At 42.3% G+C, this 27,200-nt stretch overlaps 1 protein-coding gene across 2 annotated transcripts in view; it reads left to right on the forward strand.

The window, feature by feature from the left end:
* The window catches only part of LOC126195604 (lysosomal acid glucosylceramidase-like), a 149,290-nt gene extending 129,132 nt beyond the window's left edge, over positions 1–20,158 (forward strand). The window contains exons 10-11 of one of the 2 annotated variants that reach the window (XM_049934232.1): positions 8,533–8,628; positions 19,949–20,158. In XM_049934232.1, the coding sequence (XP_049790189.1) occupies positions 8,533–8,628; positions 19,949–19,958 (106 nt within the window). In that variant the 3' untranslated portion in view covers positions 19,959–20,158. The remainder of the gene's footprint in view (positions 1–8,532; positions 8,629–19,948) is intronic. The other variant, XM_049934239.1, reaches the window with a different exon arrangement.
* The last annotated feature ends 7,042 nt before the right edge of the window (positions 20,159–27,200 follow it).

The raw sequence follows: 27,200 nt of genomic DNA on the forward strand, positions 1-27,200 counted from the left end.
TGAGTTATGTGATCTACCCATCTAATCTTCAGCATTCTTCTGTAGCACCACATTTCGAAAGCTTCTCTTCTCTTCTTGTCCAAACTATTTATCGTCCATATTTCTCTTCCATACATGGCTACACTCCATACAAATACTTTCAGAAACGACTTCCTGACACATAAATCTATACTCGATGTTAACAAATTTTTCTTCTTCAGGAATGCTTTCCTTGCCATTGCCAGTCTACATTTTATATCCTCTCTACTTCGACCATCATCAGTTATTTTGGTTCCCAAATAGCAAAACTCATCTTCTACTTTAAATGTCTCATTTCCTAATCTAATTCCCTCAGCATCACCCGACTTAATTCGACTGCATTCCATTATCCTCGTTTTGCTTTTCTTGATGTTCATCTTATATCCTCCTTTCAAGACACTGTCCATTCCGTTCAACTGCTCTTCCAAGTCCTTTGCTGTCTCTGACAGAACTACAATGTCATCGGCGAACCTCAAAGTTTTTATTTCTTCTCCATGGATTTTAATACCTACTCCGAACTTTTCTTTTGTTTCCTTTACTGCTTGCTCAATATACAGATTGAATAGCATCGGGGAGAGGCTACACCCCTGTCTCACTCCCTTCCCAACCACTGCTTCCCTTTCATGTCCCTCGACTCTTATAACTGCCATCTGGTTTCTGCAAAAATTGTAAATAGCCTTTCGCTCCCTGTATTTTACCCCTGCCACCTTCAGAATTTGAAAGAGAGTATTCCAGTCAAGTCGTTAAAATAGTACCTGCAGAATTTGCTTAACTGCAATCTTTCATTTATAAATTTCTATATAACATTCAAAATTCGCAATTGCCAAGTGATAGGAAGCTTCGAACATTCGATTCATGAGTATGTTAATATTCTATACTGTAGACTCAGCAGTATTTGGCTTGTAATGCGACAACTACGTTTCCCAGCCCTTAGACAACGATACCAGCCAAAACGTGTAATATTTCAACTTTGAGTGTGAGGGTACGTAGTTGAAGGCCACCACACCACACCATTTATTATTGAAAGCCCACAAAACACACACACACACACACACACACACACACACACACACACACACACCAACGGCTTGCCTGTAAATGGTTAGAATTGCAGTTCTCTGTGATACATAGAGCTGCCACCAGAGTGCATTAGTGTTGTTCATGTTTGGTGTTTTTACCAGCCTGGTGAGGTATTTAAGGTGCGTGAACAGCGTCACGTATTGAGAGACTCCTGGGAAGCATATGGAGATATCACGTACTCGTGTAAGACAGCGTTATCAGCACCCAACAGAGTTTGAAAGGGGCTTCATACTGCGTCTTCATTAGGCTGGCTGTTCGAGTTGTGCAGTGTCGAGATTTTTAGAGCATTCGAATGATGGAGGCCCAACGTTGGACTGCATCGGAACGTGACTGGCCTACTCGTCGCCAAGGTTCTGCTCGACCATGCCTGTTCGCTACAAGGAATGATCGCCGTACTGTGCATCAAACACATCTTCAGCCCTTGCTATCTGAGGACGAGTAATGGATTCTCTGGAATATTCTGTGCCAAATCCACCATTGTTCGGAGAGCTCCCATTCTTCTAATGTTTCGTGGAGGTCTATCGGTGTTACTGCTGGCGCCAAGGTGTGGGGAGCCATCAGATATCATTGGAGGTCACGGCTGGTAGTAATTGAGGGAATTCTGATGACACAGCGATATGTCACGGATATCTTGCGTCCTCATGTGTTACTACTCATGCAAAAATGTCACAGTATTCACCATGGCAATACTCGTCCACAAAAGGCATGTAACTTCATGAACTGTTTGCATCATGTTCAGGTACTCCCTTGGCCAGCAAGACCCCCAGATCTGTTTCCGATAGAACACGATTCGGACCATCTCGGACGTGAACTTCGTTTCACTGCGAGTACGCGTACTATCACGGACCAGCTACAACAGCTGTGAGCCGGCTTCTCTCAGGAGAGGTTTTATGGCACCGTGCTCAACCGAATGAGTCTATACATTAACTGCAGAGCGAGTGGGCTGAGACTGCCAAGTTCGTTGTAATTTTCACTTGATTTTTTAATCGCTGAAATAACATCACATACGCTCTCAACTCGTGAACTTTGATTTCGTTTTCTGCTCCCCATCTCGGTGCTTCACTTTTCTTTCAGGCAATGTATTTAAAGATTTTGCTATTTTCTCCTTAAAAACCCAAACCACAACTGGCAGGAAGCTACGGCTCATATAAACCTGTCTTTAGGGAATCTCTCTACGACAAGTTCACTCCCACTCCTCACCTAAACTGTTCCTATCCAGTTGCAGCCGCCACACTCTTCGCAACTCCAGATTTTTACCGACTTTAAACGATGCTGTCCGCATAGTAACAGGGCTCAACTATTTTTGCCACAGTGGAACCAGCGTGCCTGATTTTGGCATTGAAAAAGTAATGATTTACCGTTGTTTGTAAGCTTCTCTCTTCCGTTTGATGTCCAGGAGGATGATTTGACCTGTTACAGAGGTGAGAAACATCCCTGTTACGTAATTTCTGACGTCACTAAGCCGTCAGCCACAGGCGTTTTATCCATGAGGCACATTTGCACAGGCAATAGGTCCAGCACTGGCCAGTTTTTCGCGGAAAACCAACCGTTGCAGTTTTCAATTGAAAATATTGCCACCGTTTAAGATTAGGTGCAGCACTGGAAAAAAGTATCATCGGCGTAGAACTGGGTGTATTTTTTAACGTTTGAAGAATTCAGTCATCGTAATTCTTCTTTATTAATCCAAAAAACTTATGTAAAACAAATCGATGACAGTATTTTACTCATATTTAAATACTCTGTTATATTTTGGTCTGCGGTGAATTATTGTGAACTCGGTCACAAAGACTGTTTGCTTTACTTTGTTGCCAAAGCTCGCCTGAAAATCATTTGTTTATATACTCCCGCATCAAACGACGTACTCCTGTAAGTTAAACTGTCGGGTAGCCAAAACTGAAATTAGTGATACTGTAACTCACTTCGAGTTGTTTTTGCAATCCTGATTTACGTGTATTTCACCGATTTTTCCTTTCACATAATACGTCTTTACAATAGGTCGTCTACATGTTTTATTGCAGTTCTGGAAACTTTTCATGCTTATTTTAATGTTTAACCCTTTTAGTTGCCGTAGTGTTTGCTCATTTTCTCACGCCGAATGTCGCAGTGCTGAGTCTGCAGGTTTCCACCAGTGTGCACAACGGAGATCAGGCTGTGTTAAACAGTGTGTCGTGACGTTTCATTGTGTGGCTTACTATTGTGGGGTGTGTCGCGAAATTTTGTTCTGTCCAGAGTGACACGCCTATCGTTAGGCCAAAAGAAGATACGAGTGGAAGTCATCCAAACGTACGCCGTTACGATAAACTCACTTTGCTTTCTAGCCGGCACCTTATATCGAGTAAAATGGTTTTGTCTGAGTGTCTGTTTTTAATGTCTTTTTTTAAAAGACTCATTTAGTTTCATCAGATTACATCCCATCTGTGTTGGCCGTCGGAACTGAATACTTCATTTACATGGATGCAATTTGTCGATAATGTATAACGGACTTACGTGTTCCTAATGTCCCTTTTGTCTGGGAAAAAGCATCGGTTCCGAAGTACAACTTAAATCCAAAAGAAATGTAGAATTTTTATAACTCACTTTTTATTGCGCAACTACTTGTATGCAATAACGATCGAAAGAATTTTGATAAATGATCTTGTTGTTGTTGTGGTCTTCAGTCCAGAGACTGGTTTGATGAAACTCTCCATGCTACTCTACCCTGTGCAAGCTTCTTCATCTCCCAGTACCTACTGCAACCTACATCCTTTTGAATCTGTTTAGTGTATTCATCTCTTGGTCTCCCTCTACGATTTTTACCCTCCACGCTGCCCTCCAATACTAAATTGGTATCCCTTGATGCCTCAGAATACGCCCTACCAACCGATCCCTTCTTCTAGTCAAGTTGTGCCACAAATTTCTCTTCTCTCCAATTCTATTCAATACCTCCTCATTAGCTATGTGATCTACCCATCTAATGTTCAGCATTCTTCTGTAGCACCACATTTCGAAAGCTTCTATTCTCTTCTTGTCCAAACTGTTTATCGTCCATGTTTCACTTCCATACATGGCTACACTCCATACAAATACTTTGAGAAACGACTTCCTGACACTTAAATCTATACTCGATGTTAACAAATTTCTCTTCTTCAATAATGCTTTTCTTGCCATTGCTCTCAACATTTTGTACCCTCTCTACTTCGGCCATCATCAGTTATTTAACAGCCCAAATAGCAAAACTCCTCCACCTACTTTAAGCGTCTAGTTTCCTAATCTAACTCCCTGACCATCCCCGGAATCAATTCGACTACATTCCATTATCCTTGTTTTGCTTTTATTGATGTCCATCTTATATCCACCTTTCAAGACACCATCCATTCTGTTCCGAGTATTTTGCCGTCTCTGACAGAATTAGTGTCATCGAGAGATCTCAAAGCTTTTATTTCTTCTTCTTGAACTTTAATTCCTTCTCTTAATTTTTCTTTGGGTTCCTTTACTGCTTGCTCAGTATACAAATTGAATAACATCGCTGATGGGCTACAAACCTGTATCAACCCGTTCTCAATCACTGCCTGGGCTTTGTTTCGATTTACGTCTTCCAGTGCTCTATAAAATTCTTCTCGCAGTATCATGTCTCTCACCTGCTCTTCATCTACGCACTCTTCCATTTCTAGAACATTGCCTGCAAGTTCATTTCCCTTGTACAGACCCTCTATTTACTGCTACCACCGTTCAGATTTCCATTCTTTGCTTAGGACTGGTTTTCCTTCTGACTCTTAGTACAGGGTGATTATACCTAAAGTTTAACTTTCAAAACGCTGTACAACACCACTGGTCAAAATGATGTCAAATTACAACGGAATATTATCGGAGAAGAGGGAAAACGTATAGAAGAAGAAAAAAATAATGTGAAAATTGATCAATAGATGGTGCTGTATGTGTCAGAATACGTAAAGGAAAACACCTGTCACGCGCACGACCATTGAAGTTGGTATAAACACGCCGGGTACACGGCTTTTCCTCCTTTCGCGTCTGCGACGTTCGCCATGACTGTCTCAATGCCGGATCGCGCTCTGCTTGTAAAGCTGTATTACAAGAATGATGGCTTTGCACACGTCGCTCTGTAGAAGTTAAGGGCACTGGAGGGTTTGAAAAAAGGAGTTGGCCCGATGACTATCGTGGGTCTGGATAAAATAATTCGGAAATTCGGAAAGACGGGTTCTTTTGGTTTGCAACCTGGTAGAGGGAGGAAACGAATTGATTCGACACAGTGGAAGCAGTGGCCACAGCAATTCAGGAGACAAGTGGAGGTGTGCAAACGTATAGTGCTCGGAGGATTGCCTGAACAATGGACATACCCGTGAGCATGATGCATAAAATCCTACGAAATATCCTTCTTTGCTATCCATTCAAAATTACCCATGTGCACGAGCTTCTTCCTGTTGACCTGCCAGCAAGGGAGACCTTTATTTTATGATTTCATGCTCGCATGGAACTGGACAATGATTGGCCGTGGAAGATTTTTTGGGCAGACGAAGCCCACTTCCGTCTGACAGGATATGTCACTACACAGAGTTGTCGAATATGGGAAACCGAAAATCCACACGCAAATCAATCAGTACCAGTTCATCCTGAAAAGGGTTTATGTCATTTATCATAGGGCCATATTTTTTCGAAGAGACAGGTGCTTCCGGTCCTGTTACCTATACCGTCACTGGTAAGCGCTATGAGTGTCCTCTGCGCAACCACGTCATTCCAGCTCTCCAACAGCGTGGATGTGTGGATGGGATCATTTTTACGCGAGATGGCGCACCTCAGCACATTGCAAATCCAGTTAAGCAGCTGCTGAAGCGCCGTTTCGGAAATGCTAGAATTATCAGCCGCCATTTCCCTACAGCCTGGCCGTCCCGATCACCTGACTTCTGGCTGAGGGGCTATCAGAAAGATGTTGTGTTCAGTGTTCCAATTGCAAACATAGCTGCATTGAAGGCACGCATTGCGCAAAACATTCTGAACGCTTCGATCACTTGTGGAACATGCTCTTTCTTGATTTCAACTTGTTACAGAAAACGGTGGACAGCACATTGAACATGTTTTGCTACAGTCACATGGAAATTAACAATCCGATTTGATTTTGACTGATGCTTTTCATGCGGTTTTTGACCTCAGGGCAATTAAATTCCGACGTGAGTGATGCTTTTTATGCGGTTCTTGGCCTCAGGACAATTAAAAACAGAATTTTCCCATCCGATGTGATATGACGTTGCCGTGGTGGATGGACTTACGTAATTAACAGTATCACATCTGTACAAGCATGCACACTGAATAGTACAATTTGTTTAACGTCAAACGTACACCTTAGGCATTGTTGTATGATTCATTTGTCATTTGCAGTCGACCATTGTTAAATTACGATGCTTACAGCGCCATCTATTGCTATATTTTGTAACCATATATTTTACTTCTGCCATACGTTTTCCCCCTTCTCCGATAAATTCCGCTGAAATTTGACGTCACTGTGACCAGTGGTGTTATGTCTACAGCTGTTTGAAAGTTTAATTATAATCACGCTGTATGTATACAGCTGGTCCTCTTTTCTCTTTGATTTTCCGGTAAGTGGTATCTATCTGTCCCACAATGAAAGAAGCTTCTAAATGGTTACATTTATCCTCTACTCATTCCTGCTCAGGCATTTTTCATCTCTCATTAGTAAACTTTTATGTTCCCTTTCGCCTGCTTCATTTGTTGCATTGTTATATTTTCTCGTTTCATCAGATAAAGTCAATATCTCAGGTGTTATCCAAGGATTTCTACTAGTCTTGCCTTTTTACCGGTTTGTTGCTCTGTTGGCTTCACTATTTCATCTCTCAAAACAACCCATTCGTCTTCTATCATAACCCTTTCCCCAGTTCTAGTCAGTCGCTGCCCAATGCTCTCGCAGCAACCTCTGTTTCTTTCAACTTATTCGGGTCAAGTTCCTTAAATTCCTACCTTCTTGCGATTTCTTTAGTTTTAATCTATAGTTCATAACCAGTAAATTGTGGTCAGAGTCCACACCTGCACCTGTAAATGTCACTAAACATGATTCAGATAGCCTTCCGATTCACACGCTGATTTCTCTTAATACGGGTTGCCCTGTTAAATGGAGAAGGCGATGATTTAGAATACATTGAAACCGAGCTGCTTAGTCACTTCATGTTGCAAAAAAATTGCTCTGTTACGTTTTTATGGGTATAAAAGAAATTACGCGGGCTATTCGTAAAGTAAGTTCCGATCGGTCGCGAGATGCAAAACGCTTTGAAAACAAAAAATATTTCTTCTGCAACATTTAGCTAGAACTTCTATCTATTTTTCGACACAGTTGCCGCTCAGACTTAGACATTTTTCGTAGCGTTGTGCTAACTTTCCAGTACCAATAGTGTCGTCATAGAAGATAGCCACTTGTATTTTCCGCCAATACTCTACGTTGGTCGAGATATCTTCAAAGCCAGCGATTCATGTAAGCAGAGATTAAAGTCAGGGTCATCCAGTTATGGGCTGTATTGTTGGTACTGAAACACTTCCCATCGAAAACGCTGCAGGAGCATCTTCATTGCCCCTGCAGAGTGCGGCCGAGAATTGTCATAAAAGTCCGCAGTTCGTGGTCGTGCGGTAGCGTTCTCGCTTCCCGCGCCCGGGTTCCCGGGTTCGATTCCCGGCGGGGTCAGGGATTTTCTCTACCTCGTGATGACTAGGTGTTGTGTGATGTCCTTAGGTTAGTTAGGTTTAAGTAGTCCTAAGTTCTAGGGGACTGATGACCATAGATGTTAAGTCCCATAGTGCTCAGAGCCATTTTAGCCAATTGTCATGAAGAAGGAGCCGCATGACACTTGTGCTACGTGGGCTGCAAGACATCAGGCAAAGTCTCTCACCAGGCCCTCATACTTGGTGGGAGACGCTATTTCCCAGGCATCTTTACCTGCGCACTGTGCATTCGGAACACAAAACAGAGTCGTGACGTGATCGTTGGGCATACTAGAGACACTGGCCGACACATCTGTCCGAGGGTCCATCGAATTTTCACAGTGGTTTGCGTTTCGCAAGCGATCGTAACTTACTTGCCGAATAGCTCTCGTACGTTTTGAGAATGACTCTCCATCTGAGAAAACGTGCACTTCACCCCCCCCCCCCTCTCTCTCTCTCTCTCTCTCTCTCTCTCTCTCTCTCTCTCTCTTCCAACAAGATTTCAGTCACAGCTATGCTAAGATACAGCATCCGAACGTATTATCGGCGTCACTGTGGAGTACTGAATCGAAAGTGTTTAGAACGTCTAGTAACACCGCCGTTCTTAGCAGAGATACATCGTGTCTGTAGGGAGAGAGTTCCGTTGCCACGGTCGATGCTGTGGAAAGGCATTCAGGTGGCCTTGGAGCAGGATGTCCCTTCCATTTACGCCACTGGTGTGGTGCTGTGTTTCAGGGCGACTGAGGAGGTGTCGGTGCGCGTGCGGGACCCTGCACTGGGGGAGGCTCTGCTGACGCTGCCTGCCAACTCCGTGAGCACCCTGCTCTACACGTGAGTACGCCACTGGCGGCGCTAGCTGCTTACTTGTTACTCCACAGCTGATACCAAAGACCTATATAAACAACGCAGACCGGCCAAGTTGCCTCCATATTGGAAACTGCACTACTGTCCATTAAAACTACTACACCCAGAAGAAATGCAGGTGATAAACGGGTATTCATTGGACAAATTTATTATACCAGAACTGACTAGTCATTACATTTTCACGCAATTTGGGTGCATAGATCCTGAGAAATCAGTACCCAGAACAACCACCTCTGGCCTTGATACGCCTGGGCATTGAGTCAAACAGAGCTTGGATGGCGTGTACAGGTACAGCTGCCCATGCAGCTTCAACATACCACAGTTCATCAAGAGTAGTGACTGGCGTATTGTGACGAGGCAGTTGCTCGGCCACCACTGACCAGACGTTTTCAATTGGTGAGAGATCTGGAGAATGTGCTAGCCACGGCAGCAGTCGAACATTTTCTGTATCCAGAAAGGCCGTTACAGGACCTGCAACGTGCGGTCGTGCATTATCCTGCTTAAATGTAGGATTTCGCAGGGATCGAATGAAGGGTAGAGCCACGGGTCGTAACACACCTGAAATGTAACGCCCACTGTTCAAAGTGCCGTCAATGCGAACAACAGGTGACCGAGACGTGTAACCAATGGCACCCCATACAATGACGTCGGGTGATACGCCAGTATGGCGATGACGAATACACGCCTCCAATCTGTGTTCACCGCGATCTCGCCAAACACGGATGCGACCAGCATGATGCTGTAAACAGAACCTGGATTCACCCGAAAAAATTACGTTTTGCCATTCGTGCACCCAGGTTCGTCGTTGAGTATACCATGGCAGGCGCTCCTGTCTATGATGCAGCGTCAAGGGTAACCGCAGCCATGGTCTCCGAGGTGATAGTCCATGCTGCTGCAAACCTCGTCGAACTGTTCGTGCAGATGGTTGTTGTCTCGCAAACTCCCGACTCAGGGATCGAGACGTGGCTGCACGATCCGTTACAGCCATGCGGATAAGATGCCTGTCATCTCGACTGCTAGTGATAAGAGGCCGTTGGGATCCAGCACGGCGTTCCGTATTACCCTCCTGAACCCACAGATTCCATATTCTGCTAACAGTCATTGGATCTCGACCAACGCGAGCAGCAATGTCGCGATACGATAAACCGCAATTGCGATAGGCTACAATCCGACCTTTATCAAAGTCGGAAACGTGATGGTACGCATTTCTCCTCCTTACACGAGGCATCACAACAACGTTTCACCAGGCATAGCCGGTCAACTGGTGTTTGTGTATGAGAAATCGGTTGGGAACTTTCCTCATGTCAGCACGTTGTAGGTGTCGCCACCGGTGCCAACCTTGTGTGAATGCTCTGAAAACCTAATCATCTGCATATCACAGCATCTTCTTCCCGTCGGTTAAATTTCGCGTCTGTAGCACGTCATCTTCGTGGTGTAGCAATTTTAATGGCCTGTAGTGTAATTGAAAACTTAGCCACCAGGATTTGCAAAGTCATGTTACGCGACATAGGCGTCTGCAAGTACAGAGTTATAGAGTTTCGTTAGTCACGCAATAACATTTACTATTACCAGTCGTGATTCGTTTCTCTATTAATTGCCCGCTCGACGCGTTTCGGGAAACACTTCCCAAATACGAAGTGCGTTTTTCAAGTTCTATGGCATCTCAAGAGTGATGTTTGTGATGTGGGAGTTGCTGCATTATTCTGGTGTCTTTAATGAAAACACACACATTTGTGTAGCTATTACCGAAGTATCTTGCTCTATAGATCCTGGTGAATTTCAGTGTAACTTCTACATACAGTTATTACACCTTTGACTTAGATAACGTTTAGCGAGTTTCGCTCTAGGAAGTTCTGTCGTACGTTTGTATCAAAGACATATATTAATATACGTCGCTGGTATTTGTAAGGAAAGCAGAAGTGAGTAGTCTTAAATACACATTTCAATACGCGGATCGGAAGGTTAATTACCGTTGCTGTTGAGGACAATTCGAGATATGTGAGCTAAAGCTTGTTTTTTAGCGTCATGTATTTTTCTGTGGCTTTCCAATGGTCCAAATGGCTCTAACCACTATGGGACTTAACGTCTGAGGTGATCGGTCCCCTAGACTTAGAACTACTTAAACCTAACTAACCTAAGGACATCACACACATTCATATCCGAGGCAGGATTCGAACCTGCGACCGGAGCGGCACCGCAGTTCCGGACTGAAGCGCCTAGAACCGCTCGGCCACAGCGTCCGGCTTCCGTGGCTTTCAACAATTCTGGCGGAAGATGGGACTGTTGTGTTTCATCTCATACTGCGGAAGGATTTTTGTTTCTCGGAAAAGAGCATTTACCAGAAGGCCTAAGATGAGAAGAACATATATAAATATGCCAAGTAGGCTGCCGCTTATACCCACCCGCCTTTTGTTGCTTATCCACCATTATGTTAGTTCCTTGTTTTTCAAAGGAATTCTGTACAAAAAAAATAAAGACTAGCATAATTAGAATTTATATATGTACATAGTTCATATTCCTATTTTAGTTATTGTATAACACGTAATTTTGCTCTGGACAAATAGATGTAATTTCGAAACATTAAGACACACTAAATCCAGTAGAGAGACGTACTTTGATAAATTCGTCTACTTGACATTCCAAATGACCGCGAAGCTCCAGGAAATACGATGTAGAAATTTGGTAGATACGACAATTACACGCAAGAAGTTTTATGTATGAGAAAACGGCGGTATCTAGCAAAAGTACGACATTCCTACTGTATCGTTACAATTCATGCAGCTGTACACTGCACATACACTGGATGTCTTTTATGAACAACAAATATATTTTAATTTACGTTTGCCCGCATCTCGTGGTCGTGCGGTAGCGTTCTCGCTTCCCACGCCCGGGTTCCCGGGTTCGATTCCCGGCGGGGTCAGGGATTTTCTCTGCCTCGTGATGGCTGGGTGTTGTGTGCTGTCCTTAGGTTAGTTAGGTTTAAGTAGTTCTAAGTTCTAGGGGACTTATGACTACAGCAGTTGAGTCCCATAGTGCTCAGAGCCATTTGAACCATTTGAATTTACGTTTCGATCACAAAAATATGTTTGCAACATCTGTTGTATCTAACCAATTGAAATGTTCGGTTTTTTGATGTTACAATACAGGGTGGTCCCGAATTCATGGTACAAACTTTAATGGTAGGTGCAGGACATTGTAACAAGGATATATTGTATAGGAATGTATAGTCCCAGGTGACGCGGTGAGGCGTAAACAGGGGAAATAACGGCCGAAAGGAAAACGAAAGATTTTATTGAAATCGTTGTTGACAAGTGTCATGTTTACAGTAAGTGTTCAAAATTGCGTCCACCATGAGCGATACATGCTTGACAGCGTCGGTGCAGCGATTGGCGTACACGTTCAAAGATGCCTGGTATTTCACGCACACCTGCAGCAGCTACAGATATGCGAGCAACGAGATCCTCATCTGAGTCAACTGGAGTCTCATAAACAAGGCTCTTAAGATGTCCCCATAAAAAGTAATCGAGGCAAGAGAAATCAGGAGATCGGGGTGGCCAAGGGACTGGTCCACCACGCCCAATCCATCTAGCACCAAACGTGGCATTCAGGTAATTCCGTACAGCAGTGCTGAAGTGTGCTGGCGCTCCATCGTGCTGAAACCACATGCGGTTACGAATGGCGAGCGGAACATCTTGCAGCAGTTCTGGTAACACTTCTTGCAGAAAAATAAGATAGCTTTCGCCACAGAGTCGCGTGGGTAGTAAGTATGGCCCAATCAAAAAGTCGTTCACAATACCAGCCCACACATTAATACCGAAACGTTGTTGATACGCATGTGGACGCGTTGCATGTGGATTATCTGTTGCCCACACATGGGAATTGTGCGCATTAAAGACACCCTCGCGTGAAAATGTCGCTTCATCTGTAAATAGCACATGACCTACGAAATCCGGCTGCAACGCACATTGCTGCAACAACCACTGGCAGAAGTTCACGCGAAGAGGATAATCTGCCGGATTCAATGCTTGTACTTTTTGAAAATGGAAGGGGTGTAAGCGATTTTCATTTAACACTCTGCATACAGTCTGATGACTCACATGTACGTCACGCGCAACAGTTCTTGTGCTTGACTCGGGTCTATCAGCCACTATGTTCAAGATGCGTTCTTCCAGTCTTGGAGTGCGTACAGCTCTTAATCGACCAGCGTCATGTCTGTTGACGTCGAACGTACCTGTTTCACAAAGTTGACGATGTAACCGTTGAAAAATTCTATGATCCGGCATTCGTCGATTAGGATACTCCGCGCGATACATTCGTAACGCAGCTCTGGCGTTACCATTTGCACGGCCGTACATGTAATGCATGTCTGCTTTTTCTGCATACGTAAAGTCACCCATCGTCTACGGCAGCACAATTGTGAATGGCGCTTGTCCCTACTGCGATACATCATGTTCATCTACTGCCCTCTACCGGCAGTGACACCAACCGATCACTCCATTTCTCTTTCCCCTGTTTACGCCTCACCGCGTCACCTGCGACTATACATTCCTATACAATAAATCCTTGTTACAATGTCCTGTACCTACCATTAAAGTTTGTACCATGAATTCGGGACCACCCTGTATATGGTGGACTGTATAGTTTGTTCCTGTTATCAAAAATGTGTGTGAATTCCTAAAGGACCAAACTGCTGAGGCCATCGTGCTGTCATCCAGAGCGCTGTAACGTATAGGCAGCCTCTCTTTGGGCGATATAAGTCGCACATGCCGTCACTATACTGAAAACACCATCCAGGTCAGCTGATGCGTTGGATTCGCTTGCAGCTGGCTTATTTCTTTGTTTCTGCCAACGAGCATCCACGTCAATTCAACTGTCTTTTTTCGAGCTTTAACTGCCGCCTAGTGCTCCTGCATTCGTTTCCGGTGTTATTCTTTGCTCTTTTGCATCCACGCCTTCCCTGTCTTTAGCATCGGCTCTTCCTGGAAGCCTTTGTGAGTTCGTGATTTTTCTTCGAGCGGGTCACGCTCCTGGATATCTTAAAGAAAAATTTAATTCTTGTAGATCTTTTTCGACTTCCTTGAACCATGCCCCTTTGGTTTACGTATCTTGAAAGATGGTAAATATCCTTCTAGATATCCTTTCTGGGCTCGTTCGTATCACGTGGCCATGTACACAAATGTGCCAGCAGGGAACTAACTAGCATTATTAAATAACAACTGCAGAAACAAGGAAACACAACAAATGCACATGTTGATACGATGGAAGCCATTCTAAAAGCTATAATACAACCGAACTACTTCACTTTCAACAAGGACTTCTATTTACAAGAAGTCTGAATATTTAGTTCATAAAAGACAGCATTATCAGGTTGCGAATATTGACAAATACAAATACAACGGTCATCTGCGTCAGTCAGTGGTTTATTTTGCCACTATGCATTTCGATGATTCACACCATCATCTACAGATGGAGTACTGTTTATTTACATAGCTGGTGTTGGTGAAGAGTGCGGGCATCTTTTCACAGTAGCAAACCAGGGGCAGTGTAGTTCATGTTCGGTCTTTTGCTAATGATAAAAAAATTTTCTGTGAGGCTGGTCCCGGCGGAGGTTCGAGTCCTCCCTCGGGCATGGGTGTGTGTGTTTGTCCTTAGGATAATTTAGGTTAAGTAGTGTGTAAGCTTAGGGACTGATGACCTTAGCAGTTAAGTCCCATAAGATTTCCCGCACATTTGAACACATTTTGAACATAAAAATTGTTTGTTTAGTAAAGTCACTTTTGAAGTTTAAAAACGTGAATTTCTGACAGTGAATGTTACTTACAGTGGCGGTAGTGTCGTACTACGTCTGCATACTGCTGCCTGTTGTATGTCCTCTCTACTATGCATACAATAGGCAGCAGTATGCAGACGTAGTACAACACTACCGCCACTGTAAGTAACATTCACTGTCAGAAATTCACGTTTTTTAACCTCAAAAGTGACTTTTCTAAACAAACAATTTTTATCATTAGCAAAAGACACAACATGAACTGCATTGCCATTGTTATGCTACTGTGAAAAGACGTTATATTCCACGTATGCAGATCGTCTCATACACGAAAACCACCACCCAAACCACGTGGCACCGGTCCTCAGAAAACGCAATAGGTTCTCTCAAAAACTCACGAGAACTAAAATACACAAAAAGCAGTGATACAAGGAATGAAAGTCTTGAGTGAATATACAATACTGTGCAGCAAAACACTGTTTGCAACATTCAGTTAATTAAAGAAAGACTCTTCCTCCATATAAAATATAGTAACGAAATGTCGAGAAACATCTGCTTCTTATTGCCCTCCCCCGTATTTCTAGCTGACCTCTGTGGCCGAGCGGTTCTAGGCGCTTCAGTCCGGAACCACGCAGCTGCTACGGTCGCAGGTTCGAATCCTGTCTCGGGCATGGATATGTGTGATGTCCTCAGGTTAGTTAGGTTGACGTAGTTCTAAATTTATGGGACTGATGACCACAGATGTTAAGTCTCATAGTGCTCAGAGCCATCCAGAGCGAGGTGGCGCAGTGGTTAGCACACTGACTCGCATTCGGGAGGACGACGGTTCAATACCGCGTCCGGCCATCCTGATTTACGTTTTCTGTGATTTCCCTAAATCGCTTCAGGCAATTGCTGGGATGGTTCCTTTGACAGGGTACGGCCGACTTCCTTCCCCAGCCTTCCCTCATACGATGAGACCGATGACCTCGCTGTTTGGTCTCTTCCCCCAAATCAAACCCAACCCAACTTAGAGCCATTTGAACAATTTGAAGCGTATTTCTAGCTCCCTCTCTCTCTCTCTCTCTTATGTATGTATGCACACGCACACATCACGTAAATTCTCCCGTAGCAGACACAGAGGTTCTCAGTAACGATTCATAATTAGCGCCACACTGAACAGAAACAAAACGATGAACACGTGAGCAGCGACAGTAACGTAGCACTTTCTATGATAGTGGCGACGAGACTGCTCGAATCTCGTTTTTATACGACGATAGATGACCACAGGTCAGAGTGAAACATAAAATAAGGATCTGGAAATCAGTGTATACAATCGCAACAGAAAAAGAAAACCTACCAGAGATGCACAACTAAACGAATATTGTAAGTACAGTGTCATGCTTAATCTCTACTCACGAAAAGGTACTTCGGCCGGCCTATGTGGCCGAGCGGTTCTAGGCGCTTCTGTCCGGAACCGCGTTGCTGCTACGGTCGCAGGTTCGAATCCTGCCTCGGGCGTGGATGTGTGTGATGTCCTTAAGTTAGTTAGGTTTAAGTAGTTCTAAGTCTAGGGGACTGATGATCTCGCAGATGTAAAGTCCCATAGTGCTCAGAGCCATTTGAACACTTAAAAAAGTATTTCATGAATAAGCAAATTTCTTTACGAGTACTTTGCAGATGACATGCTCTCAAAAAGATAAAAAGAGATTAAAAACATACCATTTTCACAAGTAATATTATTTCAGGTGAGCAATCGAAGCAAATAAAAGGAAATGCACGTATCATACTTTTTAGGCTCGAAATGGGAAAACAATTTTACAGAGTTAAATCGAGAGCCACACAATGTGACACAAAGATGTCAAAACATGTCTGGGTAAGTAGAAAAAGAAATAAATCGTGTTTTCCATAAAGCGAAGTTAAAAAAAAAAAAAAACCAAGTCCTGTTTTCTCACTGATTAGTAGGTCTACTGGCGCATTATGCCTACTTCCCTTTCGTATTAATAACACTCTTCTGACCTAACCACAAGGTCTGTTCATCCTTTCACCGAACTTCATTCAATCTAACTTCAATATATACTTTTCCTCTTTTAAACTGTCTCTTCTAGCTACCTGATAAAGGGATTGAACATTCCATTCTCCGACTCGTAGAACGCTAGTTTTGGTTTTCCTGATAACGTCATCCTCCTGAGTAGGTAGGTTGGTTGGTTGGTTGATTTGGGGGAGGGGGCCAAACTGCGAGGTCACTGGTTGTGTCCTTTCAAAGGAACCATTCGAGCATTTACCTGAAGTGATTAGGGAAATCACGGAAATCTAGAGCAGGATGGCAGTACGTGGGTTTAAACCGTCGTCCTCCCGAAAAGAAGTCCAGTGTGTAACATGAGTAGTGCCAAAGAACATAGTCCTCGTTTTCATTAAATTTAAACCATTGTCCTACGTAAAAATATATGAATGACAAGTACGCTGTTGTATAACAGAAAAAAAATTTACACATTATCTGTAAACTCAGTCGTTCTATATCAGGGCTTAACAACTGGCCGGTTTTGAGCGCGAGTACTCGCGTCTGCTCAGGCACGTGCTCGCGAGCAGGTGCAAGGTGGCGGAGTAGGGAGGGTGGGGATGGAGGGGAAATGCGGGCGCACGTTTGAATAGGGCCGCAGAGTGCCTATTGAATTCGCGCCGACTGTGTAACGTTTAAAGTACTACGATCAGCTCTAACAGACACTTCGCTGGTTAAGAATCATGTCAAGTGGCCGTTGTGTAACCCCAACCATGCTTTCGCACTTCAAGCCCCAGTGGGAGGAATTGTATCTGTTTACAGAAAAATATGGTGTTGCAAAATGTTTAGTATGTCACAAAACGCTGAATTCTTTTAGGAAATTTAATTTGCAGCGACATTATATGTCATACCACGCGAAAGACTATGGAAGTGGAAAATGTGATGGACCAGATCATGCACAGGAAGTTATTAAACTTAAAAGGAAGCTATCCGAAGAAGATCTGGACGATGAAGAAAAATCAACTCTCAGAGTGAATTACAAAATTGCTTTGCTTTTAGCAAAATCCCTGCGCCCCTTCACTGATGGCGATTTAATAAAAGAATGTTTGGTAGTTGCAGCAGAACATTTGTGTCCATCTCAAGTTGAACAGTTTCGGATTGTGTCATTATCTAACATGATCATTATGCGTCGCATACAGGACATGGCAGACGACATCCAGAGCCAGCTTGCAAATAACTGTAACGATTTTATAGCGTATTCTCTAGCTCTGGACGAAAGTGTTGATATCACTGGAACAGTGCAGCTTGCCATATTTATTAGAGGTGTTAATAGAGATCTTCAGGTGAGGGAGGAGCTCCTCGATGTAGTAGCCATGAAGAACACTACAACCGTAGGTGATATTTTAAGTAGTGTTGAAAATATAGGATTGTCGTGGAATTCTTTAGTTTCAGTGTCTACAGACGATGCACCAGCGATTACAGGGAAAAAGTCAGGTTTCGTTGCACTGTTGGAGGAGAAAATGCAAAAACTGACCGTGATCCACCAGGAAAACTTATGTGCAAAGAGTATCTCTCTAAAAAATGTGATGAGTGTTGTTGTTCGTACAACCAATTATATAAGGAAGCATGGGCTACAACATAGACAATTTAAAAGCTTTCTTGAGGATGTAGAAAGCCAGTATGGTAGCTTGCCTTATTACAGCGAGGTCCGCTGGCTTAGTCGTGGCGAATTATTAAATCGATTTTTTTGCCTATTAGATGAGATTAATATGTTCATGGAAGGAAATAACATGTGTGTTCCTGAATTGAAAGAGCCTTCATGGAACTGTGATCTCGCGTTCTTAGCAGATTTAATTAGCCATCTGTATGCTTTGAACATTTCACTACAAGGTAAAGATCTGCTAATTACTCATTTCGTAGATCGAATACGAGCTTTTAAAATGAAATTGACACTTTGGGTGAGTCAGCTGGAAACAGGAAATCTAGCTCAAAAATGGTTCAAATGGCTCTGAGCACTATGGGACTCAACTGCTGTGGTCATAAGTCCCCTAGAACTTAGAATTACTTAAACCTAACTAACCTAAGGACAGCACACAACACCCAGCCATCACGAGGCAGAGAAAATCCCTGACCCCGCAGGGAATCGAACCCGGGAACCCGGGCGTGGGAAGGAAATCTAGCTCATTTTGCTAAATTATCATCCATGCTAGATGTTCACAAAGACTGTGAACGTTATTCACATAGTTTAGTTGCCCTTAAGGAAGAATCTGATCAACGCTTTCAAGATCTGACAGCACTAGACAGTGATTTTTATCTGTTCTCCTCTCCATATTCACCGAATATTGAAGAGATTCGTCCTGAGCTGCAACTAGAAATTATTGACCTGCAGTGTGATAGAAAATACAGAGGCAAATTTCAGAACAAGAAAAACATTTTGGAATTCTACAGACACTTCCCTCAGGATAGTTTTCCTCGTTTGCACAAACTGGCGGCTACAATGATATCAATGTTCGGTTGCACGTATGTTTGTGGACAACTGTTCTCTGCAATGAAATGTAACAAGATGCGCCTGAGAAACGCATTGTCTGATCGAAATTTAAACTGCACGCTGTGCCTACAATGCACAAGAACAATTACTCCAAACATAGACGCAATTGTAAAGGGCAAAGAGTACAAGTTAACCGAGAATCCCACACTTCAGTGACACCTTTTATTGTGTAACAGTTCACAAATTAATACGAATGTAGAGGCATACACTAAGCTAATAAAATTATGTGCCACGTGTAGATTCTCCTTTATTTGTTTCATTTGTCGCAGTAATAATTCGTGAGTGATATCCCTGCAGGTGGCCGCGGATTTACATTGCCTGGCGGGAGCTGTTGTGTGCCCCACGCGACTCTCCCTACTCTCCGCTCTAGTCCGGTAGTGGGGGTAGCGTGCTCGCGCTGCTCCGTGCTCGCGCCTTGCTGCTCACAGCTTGCTCCGCGAGCACATATGTTGTGAAGCCCTATTCTACATCATTTCTACAGAACTCGAGTAAATAAACTAACGGGCCATTAACTAACATTTGAGAATAGTTGATGGCGTTCACGCCTTAATCTATTAGGCTCTAGTTCTCACCAAAATCTTGCCAGAACTGTTTGTTGAATATTCTCAGGAGAACGGGTAATGTGATATTCCTTCTTCAGAATCGACAACAAAATTGTATGTATTGAGCTAGGGGCGTATGAACTAGCCTACCATTTCATTTACAACATTAAGCATTGACCTAAATGTCGTGTAATTAAATCAACATAGGCAAAAAATAAAGTGATATTACAAATTTCATTGCCTGAAGACAGTGAGCAGGTGCTCCAGCAAATTACTGAGAATTTATATTATATATATGCATCACGAGGCGCAACGTTCGCCCGCTTTAGCTGCTGGAAAAGTGTCTTTTCAAGTACAACGGTTGAAGAAATAGTTGGTTTTATCTCAAACATCACTCCGAACTCAATTTCGGCGTTTAATCTCCCTTAAAATTGACTGTTCTTATTTTACAGGAGCAGCTGACGCAGACCACGTGGATTCGAAATAGCGACGGAGCAACTTGGTCCTCGTGAACTGTGAAAGGAAGGGAGAGAAATATAAAAGAGCTGAATTATTTCCTTTTGTGTTTAATCCGCAAGTTTTGTCAAATTCAAACTCGAACAGATACAACAATGTTACCAACTTCATAGGCTAATTATTCATTAAAAACTATGCTTCAAGTACATTCGTAGTTCACAAATTTTGTATAATATGACTTCAATACTATGTGTATGAAAAAAGTGAGATCATATTCTTACATGTGGTATTTAATTGTAAGGAAAAAAATCATGTCGGTATGCATTTACTTTATATAATTTATTAATCTCCTCTGTTACCCGCTAACCAACCTCTGATGAAGTTCGCTAATAGTTCGACACACAAGAAAAATAACTTATTTAGCGATATTATCTACAATACAACGGTTAGTATTTGTGAATTACATTAGAGTTCTTTCGCTTACGTCTGTTTTACTAACACAAGGAGGAAAGAGAATAAGTGTGTATTGCCCATCCTTCAATACCAAAGGTGTATCGACACAAAAATATTTTCTCGGACGGTGTAACACGACACATACTGGAGAGGTAACAGGAAACGTGAGAGAAGAGAAATTAATGTGAATAACCTAAAACAGGTACAGTTCGACAGTGTGATCAGGTGAACTGGCCAAACAGTTGAAGAACTTTTTACAAATACTTTAGTTACATATAAATACAGACAGACAAATACCGCTATGTTTTGTGTGGGGCCGCTGCAGTGGAAAGAAGTATTTGGAACATATAATTATTGTGTTACTGATATTTCACACAAGCTCTGCATAAAATTGAGAAACTGAATAATAAATCCAATAAATTCAATTTTCTGTCATCAAATTACAGTCAACATAATGCAGAAAATGCATGTACTGTAAAGCAAACCGCACAGTACAAATCTTTAAAAATAGTAATTCCGTTTTCGTGCTCTACAACGAAATAAATAACCAGTATCAACTTGTACCATTCATATACAATTGATAAATCACACAAAATGTCTGAAGTATCATACGAAATGTTAAAGAGAGTAAATTCCCACAAACACTTATCGAAAACCATGAGAGACGCAGTGAAAAAAGTTAGACAAATTTCTGAATAGAACAACATTATAAAGTAAAAAAACGGAAAGACAGGTACTACTCTGCTGCATATATTTCCGACATTCTAATTACATGAAACATAAATACTTGCAGCCAAGATAGGCCCCGCCAAATGATGTAAAAAAGTACAATAGAACTATAATAAACATACACAAAGATTTTTAAGCGAGAGTAAGCACTCCATCATGTTTTACGCATTCAGTGAAATCACATCACTTGACTTTCGTTTAGAAATTATTCTAAAGCTACAACAATTATACTCGTAGTAACTTTACGATCCCTCTGCTGTGCTATACGAAAAGAGATGACATTGTAAAGTTGAAGTAAATAATTTTGAAATCTGTAGAATATAAATCAGTTTTCGATTTCTCATTGTTCTTTTGTTTTATAGCTGATTTCGATGTGTTTGATTATCTGCTGTCGTTCTAAACTACTGCATAGAACATAAAAGTTTTGCAGCCAAGACAGGCAAATATGTAAAACATAATAACACAATGTAAAAAAAACACACACACAATTGTCCCGTAGTGTTAGGACGCTGTCAGCACACAGTACGCTGTTGGTGACCTTATAGTACGGATCAGTTGTGTTTTTTTTCTTATAGTTTCATTATGTGCTTACGTGTAGTGATGGCTGCTATCTTGACTACAGATCTTTTTTGAATACTGTCTGCTGACGGTGAAATTACAATAGGGGTCAATTGTGTACGTTTATTGTAGTTTTATTGTACTTTTTTACAGCATTTAACGCGGATCTATCCCGGCTACAAGTATTTACGTTTCATGTAATTAGAACGTCAGAAATATTTGATGATAATCAACGAAATCTAGAAGCTCCAGAAAAAAATAAAAATATTTGGGATAAAGGTTCTTATACAAAGGTTGCCCAGAAAGTAATGAATGTCATTTTTTTTTCTTAAGCAATTCTTTATTGAACGTATGAGAACTACACACAGCAAAGAATGGTGTTTTATCTACACACCCTATTTTTCCACGTAATCTCCATCACGTTCTATGGCCTTCCTCCAGCGCGAAACAAGGGCGTGTATGCCCTGTCCGTAGCAGTCCGTGTCCTGGTGACGGAGCCAGTGTTTCACTGTGTGAATCACCTCATCAACTCCTCAAAATGTCTTCCACGAATGGCATCCTTTAATGGCGAATGACAAATCGTGGAGCTCCGCCGAACCGCTTTCTGATGACGCCACCCTCCATGCCCAGCGACTAACTGTACTTCTGTCTACAGCAGATGCTCCATAGATTTTGCACAAGCGTTTGTGAATATTCTCTACAGTCTCTTTCTCTGCAGTGAGAAATTCAATGACGGCACGTTGCTTGTAACGTACATCACCTACAGACGCCATTTCGAAACTCTCCTGCGGCTACGCTTTCTGATGGAAGTGACGGAAACTTGGCCTAAGCACTCAGGAGAATTCAAATTATACATACGTAACGTTTCACATTCATAGCAATCATCGCCTCTTTCACCACAGCAGGTACAGCTGGAAGTGTCTACAAAGATGATTGCAAGGGATGTAACCGTGTGGGAGATTGGAAATTATTCATCTTCTGGAAGGCAGTCAGCTGTGAATGTTCTGAAGGAGAGAGAAGGTCCCACTGCTTATGTTTGCCAACGAGTAGATAGCTCTGTCATCAGTGTCTTCCGTCTTATTTTTGATGCAGCAAATGCTACATCTCTTGAAGAAATACACAGAATCAAATCCTCGAAAAGTACTAAAAAACAATGACTGGAGAAACTGATAGCCATCATGTATGTTTGGATTGTATTGTGCACAAAAGGTATGTCTGTGGATGATCTCTGGTCGCACTCTTGTGGGCCTGCTTTTATCAAGGACATTATGCCAAGCGACATATTTCAGGAGCTTCTCAGATTTCTCCGTTTTGATGAAAAACCAACCAGGGCTGATCGCCTGGCAGCCAACAAATTCGCTCTTGTATCTGAAATTTTGGGAAAGTTAAATGAAAACAGTATTCATCCTTACCGCCCTGGAGAAAATATAACCACTGACGAGCAATTATTAACATGCAAAGCAAGATGCAGCTTTACTCAGTTCGTGTCCAACAAACCAAACAGATATGATTTGAAATTCTGGTTTGCTGTTAATGTTACGACAAAGTATATATGTAATGCTTTCCCATACCTCGGCAAAGAGGACACGCATAGAGAGAAACAACCACTTGGAGAGTACATCGTTCTGTGTCTCATGGAGCTATTTGTAAATCAAGGAAGAAATGTAACCACAGACAACTTTAAATCTCTTCAACTTGTTAAAACACTCAAAAAAAGAAAACTTCATTAGTTGGTACAATGAACAAGATCCGCTGTGAAATCCCCGATGAAGTAAGGAAGCCGAATGCTGAAATACATTCCACCACAATACTGCACAATAGCGGCAACACAGACCGTAACTTGGCTGTATACCAAGGAAAGAAGAATAAAAATGTCATTCTTCTGAGTATGCTGCATGCTGAAGTAGCAATAAGCAAGGAAGGAAATACAAACCTGAAACCGTAATGTTCTACAATGCAACAAAGTACGGGGTGGATGTGGTTGATCAAATGACCTGTAAATATACTATGAAGGTTGTATGTAGGAGATGGCCAATGCATATCTTCTACAACATACTGGACGTAGTGGCAATAAATGCATGGGTCATCTATAACATAGTAACGAACAAGAAAATCGAAAGTAAGAAGTTCATTCTTCAGCTGGCAAATGAACTCAAGGGAACGGAAGAGCTAGACCATCAGGCAAAGAAAGAGAATATGGGAGCAAATCACCTAGAAAGTGGAGGAAGTTCGAAATCAGCCTCTGCATAGGCAACAACACCAGCGAAAACTGTGTAAAGTGCCACAAAGCTGTGTGCAGAAAATGTGTGTGTAAAATAGAAATCACTTGTGCTAAGTGCATCTAGCAACTTCAAATGACTTGAGCGAAAAGTAATACAGAGCTGTTTGTAAAACACATGTGAGAGTAAAATGTGTCTGTAAGGTTGTATGAATAGTTAATAAATTAAAATTTATGGTTAAAAACTTGTTAGCAGTAGTAACAATAAATTTATATGATACATTGTTGTTCAAATAAATTAGTAATTATTATAATTGTAAATAATTGTTGTGATTACTAGAAATAAAGTATGGATTAACAATCACTAAAACAGTACTTGTTTAAGTCAAATACGAAAATATTGTATGTGAGGTCAAAATGACCATTCTTTGCCGTTTTAGGAATGTCAGAAACTCCGCCGTTCTAGTTTATATCGCTCCTGTCTAAAGCCTGTGGATCAGAAGAATGACTCATGGGTGCACGGTGACAGATGATCTGAAATGGTTTCAGTCGAGTACGTAGTTCTAATTTTCATCCACCAGAGTACAGTAGTACACAGACACATCCAAGGAACAGGTCAAGAGAATGTTTATGTGAATTGTTCTGTTTATTTCTTTAAGGCTTTTTTGTTTATTTACGTTTGTACAGTTTTTTATATGCTTTCACTAATGTGAATGATGCGTGAATGTAGTCTAAAGTAAAAATCTAGATCGTTGTTCTACCGATAAACGCTGTACGAACTAGCGTGAGAAAATTTTAAGACAGTCTGAATGCAGATGACAGGGAATTTTGTGTCTTAACATGTTAAGTAAGTTTATGATAAAATGAAAGGTAATTCGGGTGCAAATGAAAATATTTAATAACATGAAGTATAAAGAAAATATCAGATGTTAAATATTTGTTTCGGGAAAAAGTACAGTTCGAAAGTGTGTTATTTGTTGATTGGTTAGTCATGAAAAGCGAGGGCTAACGCGAGAGAATAATGTTTTTCTATTGGCCTTAAAGAAAACTGACCAATCAGAATGGAGTATTCTTCGCGCGTCTTTTCTCTTGGAGATACAGAATGCTTACAGCAACCTAGGGAATCGGAACCAAGCTCTTCAATGGCACGGTCGTGTGTAGTACATGCTCCGAAGGAATTTATAATTTGCAGGTTTTAGTTGTGCAGGATGCTTAAAAAGTGTTTTAACGTGAAGGCATATTTATTCCTGTGCGTTTTTTTTAGGACGTACAGATTTTTTAAGCAATTTTGTGTGTGAGAAAACATGGCATATTGACCAGATCGGTGACTACAAACTACACTTAAAAAATTAGACACCGATAAACTTATACACACATCAAAAAAAATTGCATCACCCCAGTTCCCAGAATTCCTGAAGATAGACGTTGACTGTGGATATTGTATTACAGACACAGTCCCTGTGACTCTTCAGAGATGTCACTAAACGCGCCCAAAGATATAAACAACCATGCATGAGCAGCGCCTATTAGGCGGAGTGGGTCCGACACCCAATCAGTTCCACTCATTCCACCAGGAAGGAGGTACACACCTCTTGTTGTCTGTAGTTCAACCATGCCTAGACGGTCAATACCGCAGTTCGATTGCGTCTGCATTGTTACTTTGTGCCAGGAACGGCTCTCAACAAGTGAAGTGTCCAGGCGTCTCTGAGTGAACCAAAGCGATGTTGTTCGGACATGGAGGAGATACCGAGACACAGGAACTGTCGATGACATGCCTCGTTCAGGCCGCCCAAGGGCTAATACTGCAGTGGATGACCGCCACGTACGGATTACGGCTCGGAGCAACTCTGACAGCAACGCCACCATGTTGAATAATGCTTTTCGTGCAGCCACAGGACATCATGTTACGACTCAAACTGTGCGCAATAGGCCGCATGGTGCTCAACTTCACTCCCAACGTCTATGGCGAAGTCCATCTTTGCAACCAAGACACTATGTAGCGCGGTACAGATGGGCCCAACAACATGCCGAATGGACCGCTCAGGATTGGCATCATGTTCTCTTCACCGATGAATGTCACATATGCCTTCAACCAGACATCAGTTGGAGACCAACCCGGTCAAGCTGAACCCTTAGACACACTGTCCAGCGAGTGCAGCGAGATAAAGGTTCCCTGCTGTTATGTGGGGCCGACGTAAGCCGTTGGTACTCATGTAAGGCGCCGTAATGCCTGTACGATACGTGAATGCTATCCTCTGACCGATAGTGCAACCATATCGGCAGCATATTGGCGAGGCATTCGTCTTCATGGACGACAATTCGCACCCCCATCGTGCACATCTTGTGAATGACTTCCTTCAGGATAACGACATCGCTCGACTAGAGTGGCCAGCATGTTCTCCAGACATGAACGCTATCTAACATGCATGGAATAGATTGAAAAGAACTGTTTATGAACGACGTGACCCACCTACCATTCTGAGGGATCTTCGCCGAATCGCCTTTGAGGAGTGGAACTATCTGGACCAACAGCGCCTTGATGAACTTGTGGATAGTATGCCACGACGAATGCAGGTGTGCCACTGGGTATTTGAGGTACCGGTGTGTCCAGAAATCTGGATCACAACCTCTGAAGGTCTCGCTGTATGATGGTACAACATGCAACGTGTGGTTTTCATGATCAATAAAAAGGGTGTAAACGATGTTTATGTTGATCTCTATTCCTATTTACTGTACAGGTTCCGGAACGCTCGGAACCGAGGAGATGCAAAACTTTTTTTGATGTACGTAATTCCGAAACGCGTCACTTCCTGGTCGATTAAATCATTCTTCATGTGTTGTATGACTTTTTATGCGACCTTTTCAGCTTAACGATAGATCTACGCATAATTAATAGAGAAGTCGTTAGCCTTTCACGTGACTTAATGGCAGACCTTTAGCATGCGTACATAACTCAGGAGCCACTGTAGCAACTGGATTTCCGCGGAAGTCTTTCGAAGAATGTGTGCTCTCGGCACATGTAATTGCAGTTCTTTGTGACATTTGTTGTTATGTGTGCGGAGAGCACACACTATTCGAAAGACGTCTACGCAATCCAGCTACAACAATGGTTCCTGTATTATATACACATGCGACTGGAATACTACGGACGTTTGATGTAATGGGGCCTGAAGAAGACCCTACTGAGGTATTACAGCTAGTACCCTAAATAAAATAAAGTTTTCAAAAATAAGGGCTGGTGTTACATACTTCTACAGTAACGCAACGTTTTTGCTTATTCTTTTTTTTTA

This window comes from Schistocerca nitens, chromosome 1, assembly GCF_023898315.1.
Source record: "Schistocerca nitens isolate TAMUIC-IGC-003100 chromosome 1, iqSchNite1.1, whole genome shotgun sequence".
Lineage (NCBI taxonomy): Eukaryota > Metazoa > Arthropoda > Insecta > Orthoptera > Acrididae > Schistocerca > Schistocerca nitens.